This window comes from Hipposideros armiger, unplaced genomic scaffold (genome assembly GCF_001890085.2).
Source record: "Hipposideros armiger isolate ML-2016 unplaced genomic scaffold, ASM189008v1 scaffold_482, whole genome shotgun sequence".
NCBI lineage: Eukaryota > Metazoa > Chordata > Mammalia > Chiroptera > Hipposideridae > Hipposideros > Hipposideros armiger.
The window spans coordinates 1,371,045-1,397,685 of NW_017731832.1; the positions used below are offsets into that span (position 1 = coordinate 1,371,045).

General features: G+C 50.8%; 4 protein-coding genes across 4 annotated transcripts; 3 read left to right on the top strand and 1 right to left on the bottom strand.

Annotated features, from left to right (window-relative positions):
- Positions 1–574: 574 nt before the first annotated feature.
- On the top strand, positions 575–2,073 carry RPL27 (ribosomal protein L27; the record flags this gene model as incomplete). Its single annotated transcript, XM_019667002.1, has 3 exons — positions 575–759; positions 1,774–1,884; positions 1,988–2,073. Coding segments are annotated over 3 exons (345 nt in total), but the record flags the coding sequence as incomplete, so codon positions are not given.
- A 1,405-nt stretch (positions 2,074–3,478) lies between these two features.
- Positions 3,479–11,952, top strand: IFI35 (interferon induced protein 35). The gene is made up of 7 exons (XM_019666990.1): positions 3,479–3,694; positions 10,089–10,196; positions 10,570–10,717; positions 10,791–10,897; positions 11,000–11,186; positions 11,278–11,384; positions 11,609–11,952. Exons 1-7 carry the CDS (start codon positions 3,674–3,676, stop codon positions 11,798–11,800), a joined length of 870 nt encoding a protein of 289 aa, XP_019522535.1. The 5' UTR covers positions 3,479–3,673; the 3' UTR covers positions 11,801–11,952.
- Positions 11,953–12,109: 157 nt separating this feature from the next.
- On the bottom strand, positions 12,110–18,836 carry VAT1 (vesicle amine transport 1). Its single transcript, XM_019667031.1, has 6 exons — positions 18,317–18,836; positions 15,332–15,539; positions 14,754–14,924; positions 14,559–14,648; positions 13,785–14,026; positions 12,110–13,631 (listed from the first exon to the last, which is right to left on the bottom strand). The coding sequence occupies exons 1-6, from the start codon at positions 18,722–18,724 to the stop codon at positions 13,548–13,550; spliced, it is 1,203 nt and encodes a 400-aa protein (XP_019522576.1). The 5' UTR covers positions 18,725–18,836; the 3' UTR covers positions 12,110–13,547.
- Positions 18,837–20,641: 1,805 nt separating this feature from the next.
- RND2 (Rho family GTPase 2) lies at positions 20,642–26,274 on the top strand. The gene is made up of 5 exons (XM_019667033.1): positions 20,642–20,845; positions 21,320–21,407; positions 22,191–22,300; positions 22,990–23,124; positions 23,274–26,274. Exons 1-5 carry the CDS (start codon positions 20,744–20,746, stop codon positions 23,526–23,528), a joined length of 690 nt encoding a protein of 229 aa, XP_019522578.1. The 5' UTR covers positions 20,642–20,743; the 3' UTR covers positions 23,529–26,274.
- The last annotated feature ends 367 nt before the right edge of the window (positions 26,275–26,641 follow it).

Here is a 26,641-nt window from a genome sequence, read left to right on the forward strand (position 1 = left end):
GTTTTGCCTTCTACCTCCGTCTTAGTCTCTAGGTGTCCCTAAGCTCTGGCCACACACAGCACTACTTTTGACTATTTTGGGAACACTGGTGTACCCCTGGTTCCCCTTCATCTGCTTGAGACTGGCTTCTGGAGTTAGGCTGCCAGTTTTGGAACCCTGCAACTACCACTAGCAGTGCAATTGTGGAGGGAGTTAAGAATTGTCAAGTGCCAAGAATCGGTTCTTGGCACATAGCAAGCCCTTCATAAATGTTAACTTATTTTAAAATCTGTTACCGCCCAGGAACCTTTCCAGATACTTACTGGTGAGAATGAGTACTATCCATAACTCCTACTACTGTGGGCATCTATCGGGTTGTCAGAAAAGTCATGAGGTATTTTTTCTGTTTTTCGTTGCAAAAATACCTCATGACTTTTCCAACAACCTAGTAACATAATACTTAGTGTCTGTGTTGTGTGGTTTTTCTCTGTACAGTGGTGGGTCTCAGACTTGGGGATGGAGTGTCCTTTCTATACGTGCCCTGGCTATATCCAGCACGAGGCCTAATCAGGCCCTCAGTTGATAACAAATGTAATTCTTGCTCACTCAGAACATTGATGATGGCACCTCAGACCGCCCCTACAGCCATGCTCTGGTGGCTGGAATTGACCGCTATCCCCGAAAAGTGACAGCTGCCATGGGCAAGAAGAAAATTGCTAAGAGGTCAAAGATCAAATCCTTCGTGAAAGTTTATAACTACAATCATCTCATGCCCACAAGGTGAGCATTTCAAGCTTGGGAATAAAAGTGGCTTTTTCTTTCTTTCCCCTCCTCTCTCCCCTGCTGAATAAGGAGACAACCTTGCACCCATTTCAGAGTGGGGAAGAGACACCATTTCCAAATCATCACTTACAAAGTGGTCGTGGTTTCCAGTCTTGCCTTTTCATCCATCTTGGAGCCACATTCTTGTTATTTTCTGTGGTGATTGCCCTAACTTGGCCAAGCAGGATTGAACAGTCTCTTAACAAAGATGTCTCTTTGACCTGAAAATTCTTTGTTGAGTAAAAGTTTGTTTCCATTCACAATAAACACAGGCATAGGATTTGGCCTACTCCAGGATAGTTGCAGGCTTTCAAATATGCTGAATAAGTGAAAACAAGTCTACCTCAGTTCCGCTGGACCGCCGGACCCTTTGTCCCCTGGCCTTTCGGAATATTGCGCCGCACATAGACTATCTTCCTATGAGGCTTATAAAGGAATAGAAGATTTGAAAGAGTCCTGAACAATAATTGCCAAAACCCAGTAGCATGTGCCTTAAAGTTGACTACCAGGACTTCACGTTCGCTTAGTTTGCTGACCTAAAAGAGCAAAGCTGTATCTCAGGTGCTGGAAAGCGGTGAGATGGGGCAACTAGCTGCCCAGCTTTTGCATTGTCATAATGGGACTGACCTTGCATAGACAGAACTTGAACAGTACTAAATATTATGGCTCCAAGTAGAAAGCCACCCATCATCCGTGATCAAAGTGAAGAAGGTCTAATAAAGTGATGGTTCTTAGCTAGAAAATCAGTAGTCAGGGAAAGTTGAGAAGTATGAAGTTTTTCAATGGCTTGAATCTGTAAATGAGTGTTAATATTGCGAATTTTAAAAGAATATCAGGACTTTGGGACAGCTTTTGATGATTACTCCTATGGAGTCAGACTCTGGCACCCCAGTGTCCCAGGAAGACTTGGGTGGCTATGTGAAGGCCCTAGCAGCTGACGGGCTGATCCTACCTCCCCACCATTGTCCCCAGGTATTCTGTGGATATCCCCTTGGACAAAACTGTTGTCAACAAAGATGTCTTCAGAGACCCTGCTCTGAAACGCAAGGCCCGACGGGAGGCCAAGGTCAAGTTCGAAGAGAGGTAAGTGGATTTTGGGGGTGGATGTTAGGGTATGGATTTCTAATTACTGTGAAGAGAATTTTGTCTCTTTGTTCTCATTGGTGTCTTTTTTTTCCCCCTCTAGGTACAAGACCGGCAAGAACAAATGGTTCTTCCAGAAGCTGCGGTTTTAGATCTTTTTTGCTTCAGTCATTAAAAGTCAAAAAAATATTCCCGTGTCTGCCTGTTGCATGTATTATTAATTTGGGAAAGGAGAACAATCACAAGATGAGAGACAGTGGTGGGTGAGGGGCTGTGAGAAAATATAAAAATATGAAATAAAGTCTAAATCTGCCTTTGTGAGACTTGGACTACAGTATTTGGCCTGGTGATCTGTTAATGATCTGGCTATCCTCAACAGATAAAGGGATCTACTGAACTTCCCAAAAGGGCTATTCAACTAGGGAACCTGAGCCACCCCTCCACCCCCATTGCAACAACCAAAGACCCCTACCCCACCTCCCCCCCCCCCCAAGTGGGCACTGGCACTTTGAATTGAGAACCACTAACCTGAAATTATGAAACAGCACGGTGATTGTCAAACCAGAGTACCAGCATTCCACCCTATGATTTAGATTTAGTTGGTAAGAATTTCTAGTAAATTGTCCAATGACACTGGTGCTCCTCCAATGAGGACCACACTTGATAGGGATGGAGGTCCTGAGAAGCTGTTCCTCATAGTACCAGGGAGGTCCCCAAAAGGCCTGTCTTGCAGACTGGCAAGAAGGGATATGATTCAAGAAGCTTGGGATACTTGTAACCTTGTTTTACTAATGAAATAGGCTCTCCAGCTGAGCTGGTTCTAAGTTGAAACTAGCAATAGGATTCAGAGGCCTATATTAGCCAAACCTTGCACTTGGCTCCTTCCACTCAGAATGGTGGAGAAAGGAGCTCAGTAACTTACTCTTGGTGTAAAAATCTATGTACTTTGACTTGGCTCCTCTCATGTAAATATTGGGCATCTCCATTGAGACTCCTGTTAAGTAACTTGTCTAAAATGGAACCGAATTTAAACCCTTCTTTGACTAAAACTTCAAGTTCTTTGCACTCTGCCTCAAGGCCCAAGGTCAAATACCGTCCAACCAACCAGGTTTGAATACATGATTCACTTCCTAGTAATGTGACATTGGGTGAGTTTATATACTTCTGTGCTTCAAAAGTTTAGAACCTCTGTAAAAATGGAAATAGAACCAGGTTTGTGGGGTTTTGAAGATTGAGTTCAATTCATGTAAAATAGAACCAGTATTGGGCACATAACAGCTTTCAACAAATGCTATTACAGCTTTGTGAACCTGGTGGAGGGGCTTAATCTGTCCTTGTATTTGTCATTCAATTGTTTTATCAATGCATGTGCTGGGCATCATTCTGAGCTCTAGGGAAACACCCATTAGCAAAGCAGACAAAATTCTACAGATGGGCTTCCACTGGGATTGATAGGCTGGGAATGAATGGTTGATTGGGACCAGAATTCAGTTTAGTTAGTAGGGTAACTTCTGAGGCCTCAGCTGGGTGAAGTCAACTTGAAGCCTGGAAGGCCCCTCCCAGGGGTGGGGAAACCAATTGTGGGCGTGTGAGCGTGCAAGGACAGGGATTTCCCTGAAATGAAAGTGGAAGCAAACCCTGCGCTCAGATCTGCGTTAAATGCATTTCAGTCCCTGGTGGGGAAGAGCAAAGCCCCTCAGAAGGTAGAAGCAAGAGTTTAGTCCGGGTGGACTCAGCCACTTTGTGTCCAGCTCTGAAGGCTCGGCTCCTGCCAACCAGTTTCCAGACCATGTCAGTGACTGAAGATACTGTAAGTGAGGAGGAGGAGGGTGTTGGGAATGGGGAGAAGTAGAGGAGCACTCGGCTGGGAATCTGCAGGGGCAGCAGGCAAGCCTCTCCCTGCCCATCTATTATAAGAGTTGATGAGGTCTGGGGAGAAATGGCTGAGATTTCCTCTCCCCTGTGGAGTTAGAGCCTTAACCTATTGTCTCAAAGACAATTATACAACCTGTACCTCAGGAGCTCTTGAATCCCTTGTGTAAATGCATTTTTTTCTGGAGAAAAAAAAAAAATAATAGTTTTCATTAGACACTCAAGGGTTCTGTGACCTAAAAAATTTTAAGAACTGCTCTAATGACAGTTCTAAACATTTAAGAAATGTTCACACTCTTACCTCCTGAGAGCTCCCCCCAACAAATTACCCCCCTTCATATACTGCCATCTCAACTTAATCATGGGTCCTCATCTGGGTCAGGGGTTAGAAATGTACCTCCTCTGAGAACTAACCTTTCGTCTGTCTGCTGTGGTCCACCATTTCCTGACGGGTGCTTGCTTCTACTCAAACTAAGCCCTGTGAGGCCTGGTCCCAGTCTAGACTGTTCACCGTTGATCCCTAGTGTCTAGCACTGTACCCAGCATGCAGTAGACACTCGTAAACAGCTGTTGAATGAATGAATCTCATCCCCTCTCCAGTTTCTTCAGTCTTTCCTTTTCTGATACTACACCCATTACAAATACACAGATCGCTCACTGAGACATTGTCCATTTGCCCCTCAAATGTAACAAAGACCACAGGCTCTAGAGCCAACCTGCCTGGTTCTAAATCCTGGTTCCTCCAATTGTGTGGCCCTGGGCAAGTTATTAGCCTCTCTAAAGTTTACAGTCAGTCTAAGCCCCATTTCCTTATCTATAAGATGGGAATGATAGTAACACTTCCTCACAAGAAGACCTACCTGCAAGAATTAAACTAGATAATCTATAAGTTAATATAGAAAAAACTTAGCACACTGCTTGGCACATACTAAGTGTTCATTATATGTTCGTTATTGTTAATATTATTGCCAACCTTTTCAGAACCCCAGTTCCTCAGGACCATCTTGATTCACCCCCAATTCATGCCTATCTGCTAAAACTGCTCCTTTAAAGGGCCTTTACATATTAAAAAGCAAGGAAAGTGAGTTCAGGAATTTTTTTATTTTTTAATCACACTAACTTCATTATTGAGAGACAGCCTTTATTAATAACATTTTGTTATCTATCTTCCTAGATTTTTTAATGCATTTTTATGCATTAATAAATATCCTATGAATTAAAACTTTTTAAATCAACAGAATAGGGATCGTACCTTATATAGTTTTATATTTTGCTTTTTTGCCTTATTGTGAGCATTTTTCCATGTCATTAAATGTTCATTAATATGTCTTTTATTTGCTACATAATATTTTATATTTGTTTAGCTATTCCTCTGATGTTGGACATTTCCTAATTTTGTTGTAAACAAGGCTACAATAATCACCTTTGTACATGAACTTCTGGCCATTTCCTTATGATAAGCAGGACTGTTTTTTTCATTGCTCAGCTTCGGTGGTCTTTCTCATTCTTCACCTTAGTTGGCCTGTACGCAGCATTTGACACAGCTGCTGGCTCATCTTCCTCCTCCTTAAAACTCATTTTCCCTTCTTTGCACCTTTCCCTCCCTCAGGTTTTCACTGCCTTCTCCTTGTTCCCCTAACCCTTTAGTATTGCATGCCCTTGGACCTCTTCTCTGTCTATACCAACCCCCTTTTTGTTCTCGTTTAGTTTTGTGACTTTAAATCTCTCTGCATCGTGCTCGCTTCGGCAACACATATACTAAAATTGGAACAACACAGAGATGATTAGCATGGCCCCTGTGCAAAAAAAAAGAAAAAAAGAAATCTCTCTGCATAGATAATTCCCAATTTATACTCCCAGCCTGAACCTCTTCCCTGAATGCTAGATCGGTAGAGGCAGCTGTCACTATGTGTGTCTACTGAGATGTCAAATAGGCACTCCATACCTAATGTGTTCAAAATAACCCCTTTCTGCCCCAAATCTCTTCCACCCACAGTCTTCCCCACCTCAGCAAATGGCTCCCCTTCCCTCCAGTTGCTCAGACCAAAAAGCTTAGAGTCATCCCAGACTCCTCTCTTTTCTTCCACACCCTATTTCTGATCCATCAGCAACTTCAGTCTATCTTGACTGCACCTCACCACCTCTACTGTTAGCACCTGGTCCAAGCCACCAAAATTACTCACCTGGATGCTGTAATGGCCTCTTAAGTGGTCTCCCTGCTTTTGCCAATTCCCCCACATCAGCCTATTCACACAATAGCCAAGGAATCCTGTTAACATTTAAGCCTGCCTATGGCTTCCACTCATGTCTAGTTAAAAGGCCCTGAATGATCCAACCTCGTTCCTCCTGTAACTTCTTTTCCAGCCACTCTCCCCTCATCGCTCTGTTCCAGCCACATTGGCCTCCTTGTTATTCTCCAAATACACCTGACAAATTCCTACCTCAGGGCCTTTGCACTTGCTGTTCCCTCTGCATAGAACTTTCCCCCACATGTATACATGGCTTGTTCCTTCAAGTATATGATCAGATATCTCAGTGAGGACTATTCTGATCACCCCATTTAAAACTGTCCTCTAACATTTTCTGTCCTCCCCTCCCTTATCACTGACATAATGTACATTTTACTTATTTATTCTGCTTATTGTCTGGCTCATTCCCTAGAATATAAACTTCACAAGAAAGATTTGTCTGTTTTGTTCACTTCTGTGTCCCCAGAGCCTAGAATAGAGAATGACAGATGGTAGGTGCTCGGTAGTTAATGTTGAATGAGTGACTGAGTAAGCAAGTGAGCAGTGAGTGAGTGGCCTTCTTGTAGCCCTTTTCTTGCAGGTCTGTTTCATCCCTCCTCCTTCTGTGTATCTGACACTACCCAGTCCTGGCCCTGGCCCGGCTTATCTCTGACCACGCCTTCAATTTCTTCTCTGCATTCCTTTGTCTCTCCTGACCTCTGACCAGGTATCCTCAAAGATTATACTTTTTTCCCCCCCCCACTGAAATCAGGTAGAGCTAATAATTAAGAAAAAATTACACTTTTAAAGTTCTGTCCCTCAGGGAGCTCTTCCATCCTCTTGACTTCTAATCCAGAGTCTTATCCACCAAGTCCTGTCCTTGACCCTATGTGGCTTCAGTGGCCTTGGGTTTGACTGACTTTGGCCCATTAGTTAAACTTGATGAACCTCAGGTTTCTCATCTATAAGAGGGGTTATGTGACATTGCACTTATTATGTGCCAGGCACCACTGTTCCAAACAAAATTGTCTATAGGTGCAAACTGCTATTATGCTCATTTTACAGGTGAGGAAACCAAGGCACAGGAGCTAAATAACTTGAAGTTGTAAGAGGAACTGATGTAAGGCCCAGAGTTTGTGCTCTTAACCATTATGCTAAACTGCCTCCCAATACTCCCATGATGAACACAGATAGCATGAGATTTTATCTTATGAGGTGGTAAGGTTCTAAACTCAGCAAGTAAGGCAGAAGCATGTACGTAGTCAAAATTAACCTTACATCGTGACCCCATCTCTAAAATACCCAGAATGTACAGCCTCTCATGAGCTCAGTGTAGACTGAGTTGCAATTTTTTTTTCAGTTGAGCACCAGATGGACATTGGCTTGCATTTAGAGTCCATGTTGTCATGTTGTGTAAATAGCCTGTATAGTTGAATTCAAGTAAGTCTACAATCAGCCTGTGTTGTCCTTCAGAGGGTCCTGTAAAAGAGAAGTTTCAGTTGGGAGTTGGAGACAGGAGGCAGTGTTGTGATACTTAAATAAGATGGAGTCCAACTGTGCCTGGCACTTAGCAGGTCTTCAGTAACCACTGGGTCTCTTTCCTTGCCTGCTGAGTCAATGGCATTATACCAAACTCTCAGACACTCAGGTCTACAACGTGGCATTGTCTCTCCAGTCTGTTCCCCTCTGTTAATATAATATTAACATTTCTTTAATATAAACATCCAGAGTTTGTGGGCTTGTCCTTGTGAAATGTACTCATCCATATGCGGTCCTTTGTGCCTGCTGCCAGAGGCCCAGGTCAGCTCCCGTTGTCACATCGGTGGGAACTAGAGCCACAGAGCCTGGATTTGTTCTTCTCACTCCACGGTTCCAGCCCCAGTTCATCCTGCCATCACTGCCAGGATCTTTTTTAAACACGGTGTCTATAACCTCACTTCCCCTTTCAGAAATCTTCACTAGTTCCCCATTTTCTACTGATATCACATCTAAACTCCCCTGCTTGAATTTTTCTTTAAAATACCCTACTTATGAAGCTAGTATTTATTAAATAGCATTGCCAATTACTAGATTTTCAATTATATATAATTAGATCAAGATTTAAAACAGAAGTAGAAAGAGGATGGACTGAGGACTGAATCCAGGCCCCTAATGTATTTCATTTTTCATATATTTTTTTAAATTTTCAAATAAAAATCCAGATTTCTGATTTCCCTTAAAAATGGAAAGATAGGGGATACTGGGACCACATTCCCATGTCAAAAAAACTTGTTTAGAGGGCCGGCCGAGTGGCGCGTTGGTTAAGAACTGCTTTGGGACGCCAGAGAGCCCCGGTTCGGATCCCACATATGAGGGCCAGTGACACTGCCCTCTACAGCTAAGATGCTGAACAACAGCTCAACCTGGAGCTGGGCTGCTGTGAGTCGCCGGCGACGGCGTAGGCTGCAGTCCCTGCTGCAGTGGTTTGCCATGGGCTGCCTTGTGTAGCCAGCAGCCAACGTGAGTAGCCAGCAGTCGCTGTGAGCGGCCGTCCAGAAGCCGGTGACTGATCTGCCTCGCCCGGGAAGAGCACAATGATGGTGCCAAATTGGGCCGGTGAAGCATCGTCCTCCACAACTAGACTGAAGAACAAAAGGACAGCAACTTGTCTGTTCCCCTTCCCCCAATCCCCCAGCGCTGTTCCCATCCCCCAATTCCCCAATTAAAAAAAAAAAAAAAACTTGGTTAGAACTGAGAAGAGGTTGCTTCTTTAGTGGGGACATACTCTCTCTAGCTTGTCAGAGTCCCTACCACTCCCTATCGTACAACACTGGGTGCCTTGACTCATTGATGTCATCTAACTGGCCCTTGTAGGCACTGAATTTGCAACCCCTTATTTACAGAAATATAAAGAATAAGGTACCCTTCTCACTACTCATAAACCAGCGTTATTCAAGCCCTAGTTTTCCTCTGCTTAAAATAAAGTGAACTCACTGAATTTCTTCAATGCCCTCTGTAATATGTTCCTTTCCTGTCATTCTTTCACTTCATTCATTCATTCATTCCACACACATTTGCTGAATGCCTGTTTTGTGCCAGGGACTCTGCTGAGCACTGGGGATACAGAGATGACCAGGACAGACTCGTCTCCCCAAGTGAGCTCACACTTAGACTTTGGGCTGACCTTATTTATCAGGCTTCCCATCCACAGGGTGAACTCTGCCAGCTGGTATCTGCTCCAGCTTACAAACAAAGGTGCATTTATTCATATCCCTGGTGTCATTATCCTGCCCATGTTGTCAGCTCTTTCTCTCTCTCTCTGGACCTGCTCCAAATCATACTGAGCCTGAAAGGCTGCTTGGAACAGTGGAAGGGGTGGCAGTAAATGGATAGGCTGGGAGATGTGGGGTAAATAATTCCCCAACTCTGGGCTTGATTTCTTCACTGTAAAGCACATTAGCAGCGTGGAGTCAGACTGCCTAGGGCCAAATGACTTTGGGCAAGTCACTTAACCTCTCTGAGCTTCGGGTTTCCTCATCTGTAAAATAAGGATAAGAGGGTATTTATCTCATAGGGTTGTTGGGAGAACTGAGTGATACAACTCATAGAAAGGGCTTAGCACAGTGCCTAACATATAATTAGTGCTTAATACAGAGTATTGTGACATTTTGCAACTCTAAGCCCCCACTCCTCCCGGAGGCCTCCCTAGTTGTGTTACCCTTTTGGGACTGTCCCTCCTCCAAACTTCTGCTGTCCTTTGACTGTGCACACTCTTGGGTCCAGTTTTGTACAGGCCTGTGGGCTGGACCCTTGTCTTCCACTGCCCTGTGTCAGTGCCCAGCACCTCACAACAGAAGCTCAATCCGTATTTGTTAAACTCGAGGTCTCGAATGAACCAGTCATGGCTGCTGCAAAGGCTCCTGCTCTTCAGAAAGTGGCTGAGGCACCATGTCCTCGGTAGAGGGGGACAAAACCAGCCCAGGCCGGGTAAAGGGGTTGGGTTGTTCTTGGGCTAAGCATCAATGCTGTTTCTGGAGAGTCCGGAATTGGGACCCCCTTCCCCTGGGCTTGTTCATTCTCTGGAAAGGCAGGTGGAAATCTGGTTGTTCCCCTCTGCTCTAATAGGCATTCTGCAATGGGAGCCTGTTCCGCTTCCTTTGGGAGGAGCAGGCCAGCCTCAAGATGCGGCTGCAGGAGCTGAAAAGGAAGCTCAGCAACTGCCCCCCAGACAAGGTGAGCTGGTATAAGGGATGTGGCCTGGTAGAAAGAGCTGGGGAGTTCTTAGTTTCACTCCTCCTTCTGCCACTTCCTTGCTGTGTGACCTTAAGTATGTTACTTGCACTCTCTGAACTTGTTTTCTTATCTGTAAAGTGGAGCTGCCTACCTCACAGGCTTGTGTGAGGACAAAGATCTTGCATGTAATGTGCCAGGACAGGCTTGACCTGCATTCATCCACTCATTTATCTAGCTCTTCTTTCAATGAATGTATTCATCCCTGGCACTAAGTATCAATCACCTGGAACTGGGGACACTTTCCTCCCGGGTTCGGAGTGGGGAACTCTCCCACCCTTGAAGGCTGCATCAGCTCCCCCTCCCCAATCTCTAGGTCCCATTCCCAGTGCCTGAAGTCCCACTGGTATTCCGAGGACAAATTCAGCAGGGCAGGGAAGTGCCCAAGTCTTTGGTTTCCAACTTGCGGATCTGCTACCCCCTGCCTGGAGGCTCTGCTCTGGTCAACTTTGATGACCCCAAGGGTAAGCTCTCAGGGAAACACTGGGGAGGGAGGCTGGGAGGCTTCCCAGTACTGACCCTGCTCCCCCCACCCAGTGGCCACTCAGGTGCTACAACAAAAGGAGCATAAGATCGACCTTGAAGAGTGCCGGCTACGTGTGCAAGTCCAGCCCTTGGAGCTGCCTGTGGTGACCACTATCCAGGTGATAGAATGGCAGGGTTCTGGGACAGGCAGGGGGCACCGTGCATCTGAGCACGGGGGAGTGGGGTTGTGCCTGGAACCACTCCTTCATGTCTCCCCCTAGGTGTCCAGCTATATGAGTGGCCAGAAAGTGCTGGTCAGTGGGTTTCCTGCTGGACTCAGGCTGAGTGAGGAGGAGCTGCTGGACAAGCTGGAGATCTTCTTTGGCAAGACCAAGAATGGGGGTGGTGATGTGGAAACTCGGGAACTGCTACATGGGGGTGTCATGATGGGCTTCGCTAAGGATGAAGGTAAGGGCCCCACTGGGGAGATTAGGGCAGATGCATCAGGCCTGAGGGGGAAAGCCCTTGATGCTAAAGGTCCACCCCTCTGTCCCCACAGTGGCCCAGAACCTGTGCCGGATTGGTCAGTTCACAGTGCCACTGGGTGGGCAGCAGTGCCCTCTGAAAGTGTCTCCCTACATGAGTGGGGAGATCCAGAAGGCTGAGGTAAGTAGGAAAACAGAGAATGGGGGCTGGGCCAGGTAACCTGTCTGCCTGCCAGAAACTTGCTCAAGAAGGATCCAAGCCCCGAACCCCCACTGACCTACCCGCTGCCAGCCTCGCCAGGCCTCCTGCCCCTCCCATGCTCCCCTGGGCACTGGCTGCCCCAACCTCTGCCCCCAGCCCCTGCCTCTCATGAGAGTTTGCTCATCTCCTGGCTCCTTTTCCAGATCAGGTCCCAGCCAATGCCCCAGTCGGTGCTGGTGCTCAACATTCCGGATGTCCTGGACGGCCCGGAACTGCACGACATCCTGGAGATCCACTTCCAGAAGCCCACCCGTGGGGGAGGGGAGGTGGAGGCCCTGACAGTCGTACCCCCAGGACAGCAAGGCCTGGCGGTCTTTACCACCAAGTCCTGCTAGAAGCTTGCCCTAGTCAACACCCTCCACCCTTCTTCCAAGGTACCAAAACCAGGCTTGGGTCGGGAGCACGCGGATAAGAGAGACCATGCTGGTCAACAGCAGGCAGGGACTCCGAATTGTAAAACGCTGCCCTGAACAGTAAAAGTGCCTGCATGGTATGATCTTCTTCCTCATTTCATTTCATGAAAGGAAACTTGATTTGGGCATGGAAGGAGGCTGGGGGTAGGGCAGAAACCCTAACCTTCCCCTATCAGCACTGGCTTTCCACCAGCTCACCTTCCCCTCCACTCAGAAGCAACATCCAGGACCCAGGGTTTGGCTTTTTATTGACACAAACACAAAGGCAGCTTCGGTAATGGGGTGGGGTACACAAAAGCAGAAGTCGCACTTCACACTATTTAGGCCTCATTTAGAAAATAAAGAGGCTGAGCCCCGCCCCTCCTCCTCCCACTGGCAAAGGTTGTGGCAATAACCCTCCCTAATTCCAGCTCGGAGAGCAGAGGGAGTTACACCCCATACCCCAGGAAGCTCCACTTTGGTTCCAGCCACCCAGGTCCTAACCCCACCTCCCACTGACTCCCCTGCTCCATCTCCCCACCTGAGTTTGAAAAACTGCCTCCCTGCTCTGAGAAGGCAGAGGGTATGGGGCCTCTCATGACTGCACAGGGATGTGCTTTAATTTTTACTTTGGTCCCAGAACAAGAAATAGACAGCATTGCCTCCCAGAGCTCTGGCTGGTGAATGCCACACTTATCTGCAAGGTTGAGAAAGCTTCCCCACCTTTCTCCTCAACCTCCTATAGAGAAATGACAGCCCCAGAGACAAGACATAGCTGGCCCCCCACCCACTGGCACACACACAGATTTTTGGCAGTGTTGTGGGACTGGGGAACAGCAAAACCCCAGCTCCACCAGAACAAGGAAGGCACTGGGGAGTACAGGAGTGGAGAAGGAGGTGCGAAACAGGACCCCCCATATACACAAGCACAGATTTTCCATTGCTAAGGCACTGAGAACAAATCCAGAGAACTCAGTGAAGGAAGGGGGGCTCTGTGTCCCTCCCACAGAGTCGTGACCTAGGGGAGCAGGTTTGATTCCTGTCCTTGTTGTAAGAGGCAACCTTGGTTAAGAGTGGAGAAAATCTAGAGGTGGAAGAAGCCCAATTGTGCTTAAAAAATTGAGGACAGGAGGATGAGGCCATGCAATGAGGCAAGGGAATTCAGAGGTGGGAGCTGGTAGGCCGGGTTGAAGGGATACTAGGGCAAAACAGGGACATGCTGGATTCACATAGATTGGCCCCGTATCCTGAGCTGACATTTCAATTCTTTGGGGAAGTGGTGGGGCAGGAGCAGGAGGGGAGATGAGGCAGAGACAGAAGCTCAAGCTCACAGAACAGGATGGGAAGGGATTGGCTAGCCTTGGCACAAAAGCAGCACAGCAGGCCCAGGGAAAGGGTGGGGGCAGGAAGCAGCTGGCCTCCCTCTGACCCTCCCTGTCCCCTTGGCAGGGCCCAGACATCCAAGTGGTCACTTCCCAACCTCCTCAGAGGGCAGGAAGGAGGGAGGGGGCAGCCCTGACTAAAGAGAAAGAACAGGGACGGGGGAGAGGTCATCACTATGGGGACCTTTGGGAAAGAGAGAGGACAGAGCAATTCTGATAAGAGGATGAAATGCAAGGGTCTGGTGGCCAACAGAACGTGGCTTCCCAGCTTCTCTCTTCCCGGGCCCCGAGGGTCCACGGCCCCAGCCCTAGTTCTCCTTCTCTGGCCCAGGCACCAGGAGGACTTTGCCCACATTCTTCTTCTCCTGCATCTGCCTCATGGCATCTGCCACCTGGGGAGGAAGATAAGACTCTGCTCCCAGCGCCATCCAGCCCCTCCAGAGCCAGCCTAAAGGAGGCTTTCCTCCTCGGAGGAATCCTACCCTTGGGACCCCCCATCTTCATGGACCCTCCCCAGGCCCTCCCTGCAGAGCCATCACACTCACCTTCTCGAAGGGCCACACGGAGTCAATGTGGGGTTTGATGCGGCCCTCGTTGTACAGAGCCACGAGGCGGGCCACCACACCGCTGACCAGCTCTGCCTCGTCATCCAGGTAGCCCAGGTGGAAGCCGCACACAGCCCGGTTGGATGGCAGCAGCTGCAGAGCTGTCACGCTGAACTGATTCCACCACGTGCGTGCCAGGGCCATCAGGTTCCGCTTGGGGCCAGTCAGCACGTTGGCCATTCCTGAGAGACAAAGAGACACAGCCTGTGAATCCAGGTGCCAGGCACATCCCTGTGTGTCTGCATCCATGCGCATATGCCCCCTGTGAGCCCCTTACAGTTATCCACACCAGTGACAGGATAATCCCCCACATGTAGGCTACCAGGCCCAAAAGGACTCCAGCTGACTCAAAAATGGCTCTAACCTTTATTTATTTTTATGTGAAACAGTTTTTTAAGTGGAAATGCAGCTTGCCCAAGAAGCCCAGGAGGGTAGGACAGAGGAAGGCAAATTGGTTGATTTGGCATCAGAAATAACCCCAAACAGGAGCACAGAAAAATACAGAATTTACTCTGACTCACAGGAAAGGTTGTGAAAGAGAATGACAGCAGCTGCACCCAGGAGGCAGCAATCTGAATGCAACATCCAAGACCATCCTAACCCTGATTCTCTGGAGCACCTGAGTCCTTGTCCCTTCTTTATTCAAAAGCCCTGGGCTCCTTCATCCCACCCGGCTTCCCCCAACTCCCCCACTCTATTCCAGCCCAGACTCACCATAGACGATCACTTTGCCCATGGGTTTGAGGAGGCTGTAGCCCTTGGCAGTATCTGACCCACCTAGAGGGTCCATGACGATGTCCACTCCTGTCACAGAGTAAGGGGACCCAGGCACAGCATTAGAGTCCACCAATCTGGAGACCCCCTCCCTGTCCTGTGCCATTCTACCCCTTCCCAACACCCTGACCCCACCTTTGGGGGAGATCTTCCTGATCTCATCCGCATAGTCAGTCGTGTGGTAGTCAATGGGGTGTGTGACCCCATTCTCCTTCAGCACGTCATGCTTGCTGGCCGAGGCCGTTCCGAACACCGTCACATTCTCCACTGTACGGCACAGCTGCAAGGCGGCTATACCCACGCCCCCTGCGGCAAGACACTTTCATAAGGAGGGGATACGCAGTCACCCAACCACCACTCTCCATTCTTGTCTTTTAAGGACCCGTACTCCATCACCTTCATTTTGCCTGGGCTCATTTGGAGGCTTTCTCCCCTCATCCCATGTCCAATTTCTATGGTGGAGAATTGAGGGGAGGGTGGCTGGCAGGGAAGGGATGCTGGGTGAGGGCATGTTGCTATGGATAGCACACCAGGCTGGACCTAGTGCCTGAATGTTGCCACAGCAACAATACTGCAGAGGCCTCTAGGCTTCATAGGCCAAGGCAGCCTGGTGTTGCCATGACAACAGTCCAGCCGTGCTGCAGGGAAGGGGCACAGAAGGAAATCTGGGTGGGATAAGGAGGGAGAATAAAGGAAGGGAAGGGGCCTGTCACCTGCAGCCATGTGTACCAAGACGCTGTGGCCAGGCCGTAGGTTGCCGAAGTCAAAGAGGACCATGTAGGCTGTGACGTAATTGACCAGCAAGGCAGCAGCTTCCTCAAAGGTCATGGCCTCAGGCATCAGGAAAGTATGGACCGAGGGCACTGTCACCTCCTCCTGCCACATGCCCGACCGGGCCAACACCATCACCCGGTCCCCTACCTTGAAGAATGGAAGAAGAGCATGATTCAGTCACTCATTCATTTACCTACCAGCAATTTATGACCTTCCACTAAGTACAAGGCCCTCTCGCTGGTAATGAAGTAGCTGCAGAAGCAGCGGCAGTAGTCATGGTAATAATGTCATCAAAAACAAGAACAATTTACCTTCACTGAGTGCTTACCAAGGTCCAGGCCCTATTGTAACTGCTTTATATTTAAACACTCAACTAATCCTTACACTAGCTCTTTGAGGCAGATACTATCCTTATCTCCATTTTATAGATCTTAGACTTCACTATTGTGTAAGATCCCTGAGGCAAGAAGCTTATACTTAGGGAAGTATGAAGCGTTGAAGAGTTCAAACTGCTTCTGTTGAAATGGGGTCCACTGTTTACTGACGGTATGACCTTGGGCAAATAAAAAAATTACTTAACTTTTTGAGCCCCCGTTTTCCTATCTGTAAAATAAGGCATTTATAAGGATTAAGTGGTGAAAAAGTCATTCAGTGATTTTTTTTTAGCCCAATGTCAGCCACATAGTAGGCACTTAGTAGTATTAGCTAATAATAATGATAACAATAATGACAATAACAGTAGCAAGGAAGGGAGGTCACTAATCCAGTAACTGAATGAAGAGGGAGTATGTGGTAAGGGCCATACCACAGCACAGGCAGTCTCAGCAGTTAGGGCTGGGTTTGGTCACCTCAGGCAAAGTATCTGAGCCAGCACTGGTGGCCCAGGAGACACCTTCACCCAGAGATAGGGGTGATGGACAAAGAGACCAAACAATCCCACCCACCAGGAAAACATGTTTTCTGCACTTTTAGTGACTTGCAGGAGAGCCTCCTTGCAGGAGGGAAAGGGAGCAAAGAAAACAGAACCCTTCCCTCCAGCTTAGCAACCGGGGTCAGGGGGAGGACAGGGGAAGGGGGCATTCTTAGGAGAAAGGAAGGCCTCTCCTCACTCTCTGAAGAGCATGGAGAGGGAGGTGTGGGTGCCGTTCTGGGACAATCCGGGTCTGTCTTGGTCCCTGCCAGGAATGATGGGAATTCTGTATATTAACAAGACTTGGGATCCATGGGGAAGGGGGATGGGACTCTCCCACATACCCTCTTTCACGTCCTCAAGGCCGCACACTCCACTGAAGAGGATGGCTGAGGGGAGGCTGGGATCTTTCTCTGCAAGCACTGGTCTGAGATAAGGTCTAGGGAATGGAAGCATTCCACCCCAGGACTCAGAACTAGCAGACCTGGCAATCACGCTGGAGGGCTAGGTCACTCTGGGTCATGGCCAGGCCCAGATCAAGGCTCACCACTAACCCAGGCTAATAATGCCCACCCTTTCAGCCCATCATAGAGCAAGGTCAGCCCTTATATCAGGAGGGGGTGGGGTGGGGGGGAGCTCTCAACAGAATCCAGTCCCTTACAATCAGATTCTTGCCCTGGACAGGATATCCTGTATTTACCAAGCGGAAAGTGTGGGGAGGGGAGGTTAGGTGGGTGGCCTTCAGCAGTAACATGAACTACAATTCCCCCCACCAAAAAAAAAAAAATTCCTCTCCCACCTTCTCAAGAGTGGGAAGTCAGTGGAAAGGGTGGAGCCAGAGCTGAATCCAGGAAGAAGCCCTTTAAAGAGGAGATGTTTGCAAGTACAATAAATCCAAGAATTCCAGTTCTGGGATCTGGGAGTGGCAGGTCCCATAAGAGGAAGGCTGCATCTATCTGAGGGGCCTTTCTTGCAGGGACCTAATTTGAAAAGGAATCAATCCCTAAACAAATGTCGTGCAAAGGCTCACCCCAGGTCTCTTAAAAGTTGGTCATTTGGAACTCTCTGGTATCCCGGGTTTTGGCCAAGATTAATGATAAACGAAAAGAAGAAACAGACCGGCAGAGCTGGGCAAACCTGCTCCGGGTGCCACACCTCCCACCCCAGTCCAAATGGAAACCGCCTGGGTTTCTGAGGGTCCTCCACAGGAAGGCAGAGGGGGGTTCTGTCTGCCTGAACGTTCCCAAGGGCAGCCCAGGATCGTGGCCCCATGGCTGAATCACCGGAGGAGGAGATATTGCAGTCATGGGAGACAGAGTCCAAGACAAAGATCCAGAGACCCAATCTCGCCCTCCCCCCAGCCCCCCGAAAACCAGACATCCAGTGTAGGGCCGGTGACGGGGTGGTGAAAGGCTCCCTCTCCTCCATGAAGGGCGTGCCTCGTTTCTTGGCCCTGTTCTGGGAGGGGCCGCCTCACACCCCCACAGACCACGGGGCTGCATGTGACTAGGGTTCTGGCACAGCCCTGCGCCCCCGCCCAACTCCGACTACATAGCTCCTCAAGCTCTCTAGTGGAAAGAGGCACTAACCGTCTTTCAGGGTCACAGACCACAATTACCCGGGGAGTGTTTGGTGGGCAGGGGTACAGGTGTGGTTTTACTGGGACTAGGGGGGTCGTTGTGCGCATGCGCATGGGCGCCTTATTGTTTCCCCACACACACCCACCACCACTACTACCGCCGCCGCCGCCGCCACTTTTTGGGCGGCGGCTACAATTAAAAAATGGTTGGGGGGGGGCGAGATAACTCCGTATCTACCCCCACCCCCCAAATATTAATCCAGTTCTCCACCAGCCTCAGAAACCAGGCTCCTTTCCTACACCTCCATGCCGGTCTACCCGGGTCCGTGCCAGTTTCCCCTGCCCTGCCACACCCCCGGCACCCGCCCACTCCTGCCCCACAGCCCGGCGGCCTGCGCAGCCTCTCACTGCCCTGTCCTGCGCTGGCCCGCTCACCTTGCGGTCGTTGACTCCTTCGCCCACAGCGATAACGACTCCCGCGCCCTCCATGCCCGGAGTGACGGGCAGCGGCGGCAGCCGGTCGTACAGCCCCTGCCGGGCCATAAGGTCAGCGAAGTTGAGCCCGCAGGCCCGGACGCGCAACGTCAAATGGCCAGCCCCGGGGTCCGGGGGTGCGGCCGGCCGACTCTGTAGCTTCACCTTGTCATAGCCGCCGAAACCTGTCAGCACCAGAGAGCGCAGCGGCGGAGGCGACGAAGCTGCGGCCCCCTCGGAGACCGCGGGTGGCTGGGCGTCGCCGGCCGCTTCGGCATTCGGGGGCTGCAAAGAGACGTCTTCTCCGGCTCCTGCCTCGGCCGCCGCCACTACGGTGGCCGCCTCGGCTACCTCTCTCTCCGCGGACATGACTGGGACTCCCGACGTGCGCGCACAGCTGGACAGAGGGTACACAGCTGGGGAGGGCGGGGCACGCGTCTGGACGAGCTGCGGCTGCGGACCCTGAGCGGGTGGGGCGGAGCGCCAGGCTAGGGGCGGGGCCTCGAGCGCCCACTTAAAGGGCCAGGGCGCGAAAGTGAAAATGAGGAACATCTGGAGACAGACTGCGAGGTCATTCTTGGGGTCATGCAGATCGCCACTTAATTAACTTATTTATTCATAGTAAACCTTATGCAAGTTAAAAACTATGTTAAGGGGCAGTCTTAAGGGCGACCTCAAACCTGAGCTGACATCAGATTTGGGTCCCGAACCCAACCAAGTTGTTCCTCAGTCTCTGGCTCTACGCATTCCATGTGGTCTATCAGTGGCAAACTTGGCGTAGAGAAATCAAGCCTTTAAAGCTTTCCATCAGATTTTTGTTTGTTAAAGCTCTGTGCCTCAATTTTCCCTTCTGTAAAATGGCGATGATGCCGCTTGGTAAAGATAAAATTAAGTCGCGTCTCCTCGACTTAAAGAAGCGCTTTTATTTTATTTATTTATTTATTTATTTATTTAAAAGGAGAATCAATTTTTTGTTTAAGATTTTTATTGGGGAACTGGGGGATGGGAACAGCGCTGGGGAATTGGGGGAAAGGGAACAGACAAGTTGCTGTCCTTTTGTTCTTCAGTCTAGTTGTGGAGGACGTTGCTTCACTGGCCCAAGTTAGCACCATCATTGCGCTCTTCCTGGGTGAGGCAAATCAGTCACCGGCTTCTGGACGGCTGCTCACTGCAGCTACTGGCGGGCTCCCGCCGGCTGCCGGCTGCTGGCTACCCATGGTAGCCCATGGTAACCCACTGCAGCAGGGGCTGCAGCCTTCGCCATCACCTGCTACTCATGGCAGCCCAGCTCCAGGTTGAACTGTTGTTCAGCGTCTTAGCTGTGGAGGGCAGTGTCACTGGCCCTCATATGTGGGATCCGAACCGGGGCCCTCTGGAGTCCCAAGCCAGCTCTTAACCAATGCGTCACTCGGCCTGCCCTAAAGAAGTGCTTTTTAAAAGGTAGGAGATGCCATGCAAATACAAAGTAGTGGTTTGATTATTGTTAGATTCCGAATGAAGCCTGAAATGACTTTCGAGGTTGTTTCTGGCTCCAGCAGGGCTGTCACTCTGGGCAGTTCTATCTGCCTCTCCTTCCTCCCCATTCTCCATCTCCCCGAAGTATCCACCAGAGGACGCAGCTCCCCAAAAACTTTTCACCCTACTCTTGGCTGAAGAAACTCATTCTTGCTCCTCTGCTAGTCCAGGTTCGCTGTTAAATCACCACAGCCTCAGACTAGGCCGTCCGTTGCCATGGGGACGGAAAGCCATGACGTCACCATTGTCCTGGTGGGTGTGTTGGGAGTCCATACCCTTTCTATCCCCAAGACTCCCTGCCGGGACAAGAGTGAAGAAGGATGAGCGAACCAAAAAGACACCCTCCTTCCCCTACCATCTCGTGCCCCCTTGTGTTCAGGAAGTGAATGGTTGCCTCTGCGCGTGTCCGCACTAGCACACCGGCGTGCACGCGTGGGCACGCAGAAGGCCCGAGCTTCGTGAGTGTGCTGATGCCACCTTACCCATCAGAACTTCGCCCGAGCTCCGCCCCGCCCCCCATCTCCTAGGAACTCAAATCAGTCCAATAGCCTGGCTCGGCCCGCCCCAAACCAGCAGGAGCTCCTTAGATCACCAGCGCGCTAGAACCCTGCTCCTAGGCCTAGGTTTCCCCGGACCCTGCCCAGCTCCTCTGGGCCCCGCCCCCTGGGTGCGCGGGAGGGAGGCGGGGCCGGGGGCGCGGCTGCTGGACTGGGGGCGGGGCGGAGGGGGGGCCGCGGTCCCGGGAGGGGGCTCCGCGCGGGCCCGCGAGATGCCGGTGTCGGCGGCCCGAGCGGCTGCAGCTGCAGCGGCGGGGGAGGCTGCAGCGGGGCCTGGGAGGGGGGCTGCGCGGGGGGCCGGCGCGTAGCCGGGACCATGGAGGGGCAGAGCGGCCGCTGCAAGATCGTGGTGGTGGGGGACGCGGAGTGCGGCAAGACAGCGCTGCTGCAGGTGTTCGCCAAGGACGCCTACCCCGGGGTGAGGGACAGGCGTCTTGGGAGGGGGGCGCTGAGGCCGCGGGAGTGGGTGACTGGGTCCCGGGGGACGGACAGAAATGGGTGCTGGGGTAACCAGGGACGGGAGAAAGGGGCTCGGAGGACCAGGGGTGATGTTGGGGTCTCTGGCAGGACTGCAGATGATTGGGATGGGAGGAATTGGGGATCAGGGTGAGATGAATGGGGTTTGGGAGACACAGAGGATCCCGGAGGGGGCGCCAGGAGAATATCGGGGGTCCTGGGCTTCGGAGAGAGGAAGAACTATGGGCTGAAGGAACCGGGAGAGGGTCTGCGAGCCTAGCAGAGATTCCCTGAGGGAGCCGCTCCCGGGATCTCCCCTTTGCCTAACACCAAGCCAACTTGTGTCCAGGGGTTGGGCTGGATGTGGTGTGGGAGTGAGGGCATTTGTCTGGGGTGAGGACTGGAAGATCTCATCTTGACCCATCCGTGTCTGCAGAGTTATGTCCCTACCGTGTTTGAGAACTACACCGCGAGCTTTGAGATAGACAAGCGCCGCATTGAGCTCAACATGTGGGACACTTCAGGTAGCCAAGTCCCTGGGGTCACCCTGACTTCCAAGTCCCCAACCCTGACCCCTCCCTTGGCTAGACCCTTAGGTTCCAGGTCAGCTCCGCCCATCCTCCAATACTAGGAGGAAAGAAAATAAATTTTTTCCTTAAAGCCAGGGAAACTGAGGCAGAGCTTGCTGACACACATAGAAATGATGTCTTGAAGGAGAAAAGCCCAATATCCAATCCCCTCGGTTCTGCCTACCTGGGAAAGTTGAAAAGGAATGTTTTTTATTTGGGAACATGTTTTTTAGGAGATAGAACTGGGTTTAGGAAAGACATTTAAAATTTCTTTGGGTTTGGGAAATACTTCTAGACTGAATTATAGAAATCTGAGTTCAAGTCCCAAGAGGATGAGAGGGCTCTCTCCCTCTTCCAAAAAGGAAGAGGGTTTTTATTTTTACCCTAGCCCCCTGGAGGGCTTTAGAAGATGTCTGTCAAAGCCCAGAAAGCACATGCAAAATTTTGTGAGAATGTCGAGAGATTTCATGAGCTTCTCAGACTCAGAAAAGATTAAGAATGATTACTTTTAGAGAAACCCCTAGGGAAGTGGAGAGCTGATTTCTGCCATCTAACCTCCCCTCTGCCTGCCCCCACCTTGCAGAAACGCAGCAGACTACTTAATGAGTATTAATAACTGCTCTTTTCCATTCTCTACTAGCACCCCTTAACCAGTATTGCTAAGGTCTCCCATTCCCTTCCAGGCCTTCCACTCACTCAGGACCCTCATCTGCCCCCTCTCTCCCTGTCTTCTCTCAGGTTCCTCTTACTACGATAACGTCAGGCCCCTGGCTTATCCTGATTCAGACGCTGTGCTCATCTGCTTTGACATTAGCCGACCAGAAACATTGGACAGTGTCCTCAAGAAGGTGGGAGCCTGGGGAAGCAGGAAGCTAGACTGAGGGGGACCAAAAACCATGGTCTTGACACAACATAAGCCATCAGCTGGGAATGGGTGAAGCTCTCATCCTCCCCACCCCCCTTTCCTGGAAATCAGTCCTCAGAACTGAATAGAGCCTCTGGGGGGATAGGGGAGAGCAGGGAGAGATACTCAAATGATTCTTTAGCCACCCTCCCCATCTCCTAGGGCATGGGAACCCCAGATGGACAGGATGGGAATGCTGCTCCTGGAGTGGTCTCTCCTCTCCAGGCCCCTATTTCCATGAGAAAAGCCCATGGGGAAAGGACAGAAGTCAGCTGAGGCAGCCCCAGTTCCCAGGCAGGGGAGAGAAGCGGGAGGGGAGGGCAGGATTGGTCTGTTCCCAGGAACAAATTTGGGAAAGGGAAGGTCCCAGGCTGGCAGAGGCTTCATGGCCCCTGAGGTAGAAGCAGGGTCCCTGACCCCACAGCCCCACCCAAGCCCTCTCCTCCCTCGCCTTCTTCCACATCCCATCCTTTCAGCCCAAGCCCTCCATTCCCATTCCTTGCTCACATGGGACAGTCCATAGGCATGCATGGTTTCCTTGCGCTCTAAGGAAGGCGTCCTCCTGGTGTGGAGCACAGTTCACCCTGTACCTCCTCTCATTCCTCCATAACTCTATTTTCTTCCCCCAAATAGTGGCAAGGGGAGACTCAGGAGTTTTGCCCCAATGCCAAGGTTGTGCTGGTTGGCTGTAAACTGGACATGCGGACTGACCTGGCCACACTGAGGGAGCTGTCCAAGCAGAGGCTCATCCCCGTTACACATGAGCAGGTAGGACCCTTGACCCCTGACCTAGTCCCAGCCTAGACCTCCTACCTCTGACCCTCTCAATCTCTGATATGAAAACACCCTACTTTGCTCATCCCTTTCCCTGGCCTCTGGCCTCTGACCTGATCCCTTGACTTACTCCATCCTTCCAGGGCACTGTGCTGGCCAAGCAGGTGGGGGCTGTGTCCTATGTGGAGTGCTCCTCCCGGTCCTCTGAGCGCAGCGTCAGGGATGTTTTCCATGTGGCCACAGTGGCCTCCCTTGGCCGTGGCCATAGGCCGCTTCGCCGTACTGATTCACGCCGGGGACTGCAGCGATCTGCTCAGCTGGCAGGACGGCCAGACCGGGGGAACGGAAACGAAGGCGAGATACACAAGGATCGAGCCAAGAGCTGCAACCTCATGTGAGGGGCTGGGTGGGACAGAGTGTCAGGAAGGGTGGTGAGGGCACAATTGTTCCCCTGCCTGCACCCTGGTTTCCTGACCTCCTGACTCTGGCTGGGACTTCAGGGTAGGCTGAGCGAGCAATTCTCCTGGGCAAGAGAGTCAGAGGCAGAGGGTGCCACCATTCCCCACATCCTCATTCTCCTCCACAGGAAGTTGAGGCAGCTAGCAGGGCAGGGACCTGGGCCTGGAGCTGGGATGGGGTAGGGGGGTTGGGGAAGCTGGCAACAAGCAGTGACTAGTTGAGTCTCAGTATATGAAGGGCGCCTTCCCTCCCTACTTCCAGCCCCATGTCCTGGTCCTATCTTCCTTCCCTAAGGAAAGTGTCCATTTCATGACCTTCCCGTTTCCTCTCATCTCACTTCTACAGCTGTTCTCACTCATCCTAACCTCCAGGCAATATGCACTAAATTAAAAAGCAGTTGAGAGAAGTCTCTCCCCCATCTACTTACCCATTCTAGCTCCCTCCCTGCCTTTTTCCAACAGTCCCCAAATAAAGCCCATGTCCTTGGAATACGGCTGTGGCTTTAGTTTTGTTACTTTCTAAAAATAAAAACAAAAACAATTTACCAATCTCTAGCAGCAGGAGGGAAAGTTAGACTTCAGGAAGAACTTTCCTGTCTATGCTCACAGAAGAAGCAAAGGAAAAAGTCACTGGTTGCATCAGCAGTGTCCTTTTAGGAGCTAGAGGTGGGGAAGTGAGCTATCTTGGGAATATTCATCTTGGTTAATGAACCAGACAATCCTAAGGCTGTTAGGGGGGTTTTAAGTGGACTGATATAGGATTCATTACTCAGCCCAGCGGGGATCCCCTGCTAGTGTGGGAGGGGTCTTCCTGAAGTAATCCAGGCCCCTTGCTCACCGTTCCCCTCCCTGCCCCCAATCTGCTGGTGTCCTGGGTGTTGTGGAAGTAGGGAGGGCATCAAAAGCCACCACATTGCAGAAGCTGACCCTGGGTAGAGTGAAGTTTCCCAGCGGGACAGAGGTTTGATTCTGGGGTATCCTCAGAGAGTGGGGGGCAAGGGATCTCACCCTCTTTCCATCCTGAGCTCCTTGATTTTGAAGGGAGCATCGGCTGAGTTTACTCCCCCCAACCCTCTAGAGAAGGAAAGCTGGTGGAGGGGCTGGCTGGAGCGCTTGTTGTCAGGAAAGACAGTGCTGGTCTGTTTTCTCCGGAGTCTGGTTTCACATTGTCCTGTATTCCCCTCCCTGGCTCTGGTCCCACTGGCCTCTTTTCGGTGACATTCTCCCCCAGGAACCATCCCTGGCCCACCCCTCCCCCAGCCCCAGCCACTTCTTCCAGACACACTCCCATCTTCTGGGATCCCCCCTAATTCACAGCCCATCCCTCCCTTATTCATTCAGTAAATATGTACTGAGCACCAACTGTGTGCCAGACACTGGCTTGGGAGTCTGAATGGACCAGTCTCTGTGCTCTGGAGGCCAGCCCAGCAGGGAAAAGAGGGACCCCAGGTGTGACAGTCCCTTGGCTGTGGGAGCTCTTTACAACCTCGGGAGCCAGTCCTCTGAGGTTGAAAGGGGGTTTTCCAGGCAGGGAAGGGGTAGGAAAGGCACTCTGGACAGAGGGTACAGCATGTGCAAACACATGGAGTTGAGGAAGAACATGGCACGGCTTGGGGCTGCCATGATGGGAAGGGCAGAAGACAAGCCTCCTTCAAGGCCACTGCAGGGCCCACAAAGGAACCAGGACTTCATTCTGAGGATGTGAGGAGGCACCAGGGATTTTAAGCAGAGAATGAAGTGACCAGATTTGGTTTTGGGGATAGATGGTTGTCTGGATGAGGTGATGGGGGCTGCGGGATTTGGCTCTGAGATGTGTCATTTAAAATAGCTTCTCCTTTCCCTCTGCCAGGGCCTAGCCTTGAGAGGAAAGGAAATCCCCACTCACTCCTGGCTCTTCAGACACCCCTTTTCCTCCCTCTCCTACAGGACCCTGTCCTGGTCCATCTCAGCCAGTCTCCTCAAGGATTCTGGGACAGCTTCAAGGGCATGGGGCATCCCATGCTCACAAACCGAAACCTGTTTAGAGGCTGACTTTGAGACCTTCCTCAAGGACCCTAAGTCCTGGATTGAGGGTGCTGGAAAGGGCTGGGCCTCCCAGGCCCATCTCTCAGGCTGGTCCCAGAAGACTGACCCTTTCCCCCACAGGGACCTGCCATACCATACACTTGGGATTTGGGGCCTCGTGGCTTCTTTTCCACCTTGGACTTCGGTACAAAGCAGGCTCAAGACTGTAGGCGCTGAATGGCAGTGTTCCTACCCCTCTCTTCTCCCCCACCTCCCCCTCCTGCCACGCTCAGGGAATGCAAACACATTTCAATATCCGCCTAAAGCAAACATAATTAGGAAGATAAATCAGCTGGAGGAGCCCCCAAAGTTTAATACATTTCCAATACCACTGACAACAGATTTTGGTCCCCTCTGAAGGTCTGGGTTGTTAGACGTTTTATTTCCGGGGAGGGGGCTGTGCCACTGGGCCCAGTAGCCCAATAGTTGGGAGGAGGGAATGGGGCTGTTCTGTGATCCTCAAAGGCCTGGACGCAGGGGACCTAACTCCCACCCCAAATCCCAGATGCAGGAGTCTGACTTAGCTTCCTTCTCTGCAGCTGTTTCCCCCACAAATTAGACACCCGTTTGGGAAACAATGTAGCCTCGTTAATCATTTAATGAAATAAACAACTAATCATGCTGTGATGCTTCCAGTGTTTCTTAACCTCAGCAATCCGTCTGCCCAGGAGGGAGGAGAGGAAAGAAAGGGGTGGGGGTAGGGGCAGGGACTTGGTCTAACCCCTGAAATGCTTCACCTGACAGAGGGTCATCCATCGGTTTGGGACTCCAGCCTTCCCAGGAGGGATAGTCATGAAAAGAGCTCGAGATTTGGAGGTAAAGGTTTGAGGACTTAGGTTCCAGCTCTGCCCCTTCCTCCTTGGGGAGCCTTTGGTGAGGCCCTGCGCCTGTCCGAACTTGTTTTCATACCTGGAAAAGGGAGCTGATCACATCTACCTCATTGTGTTGTTGAGGAAGGTTTAGAGAGGAGAAAGGATGTCGAAAAGCTG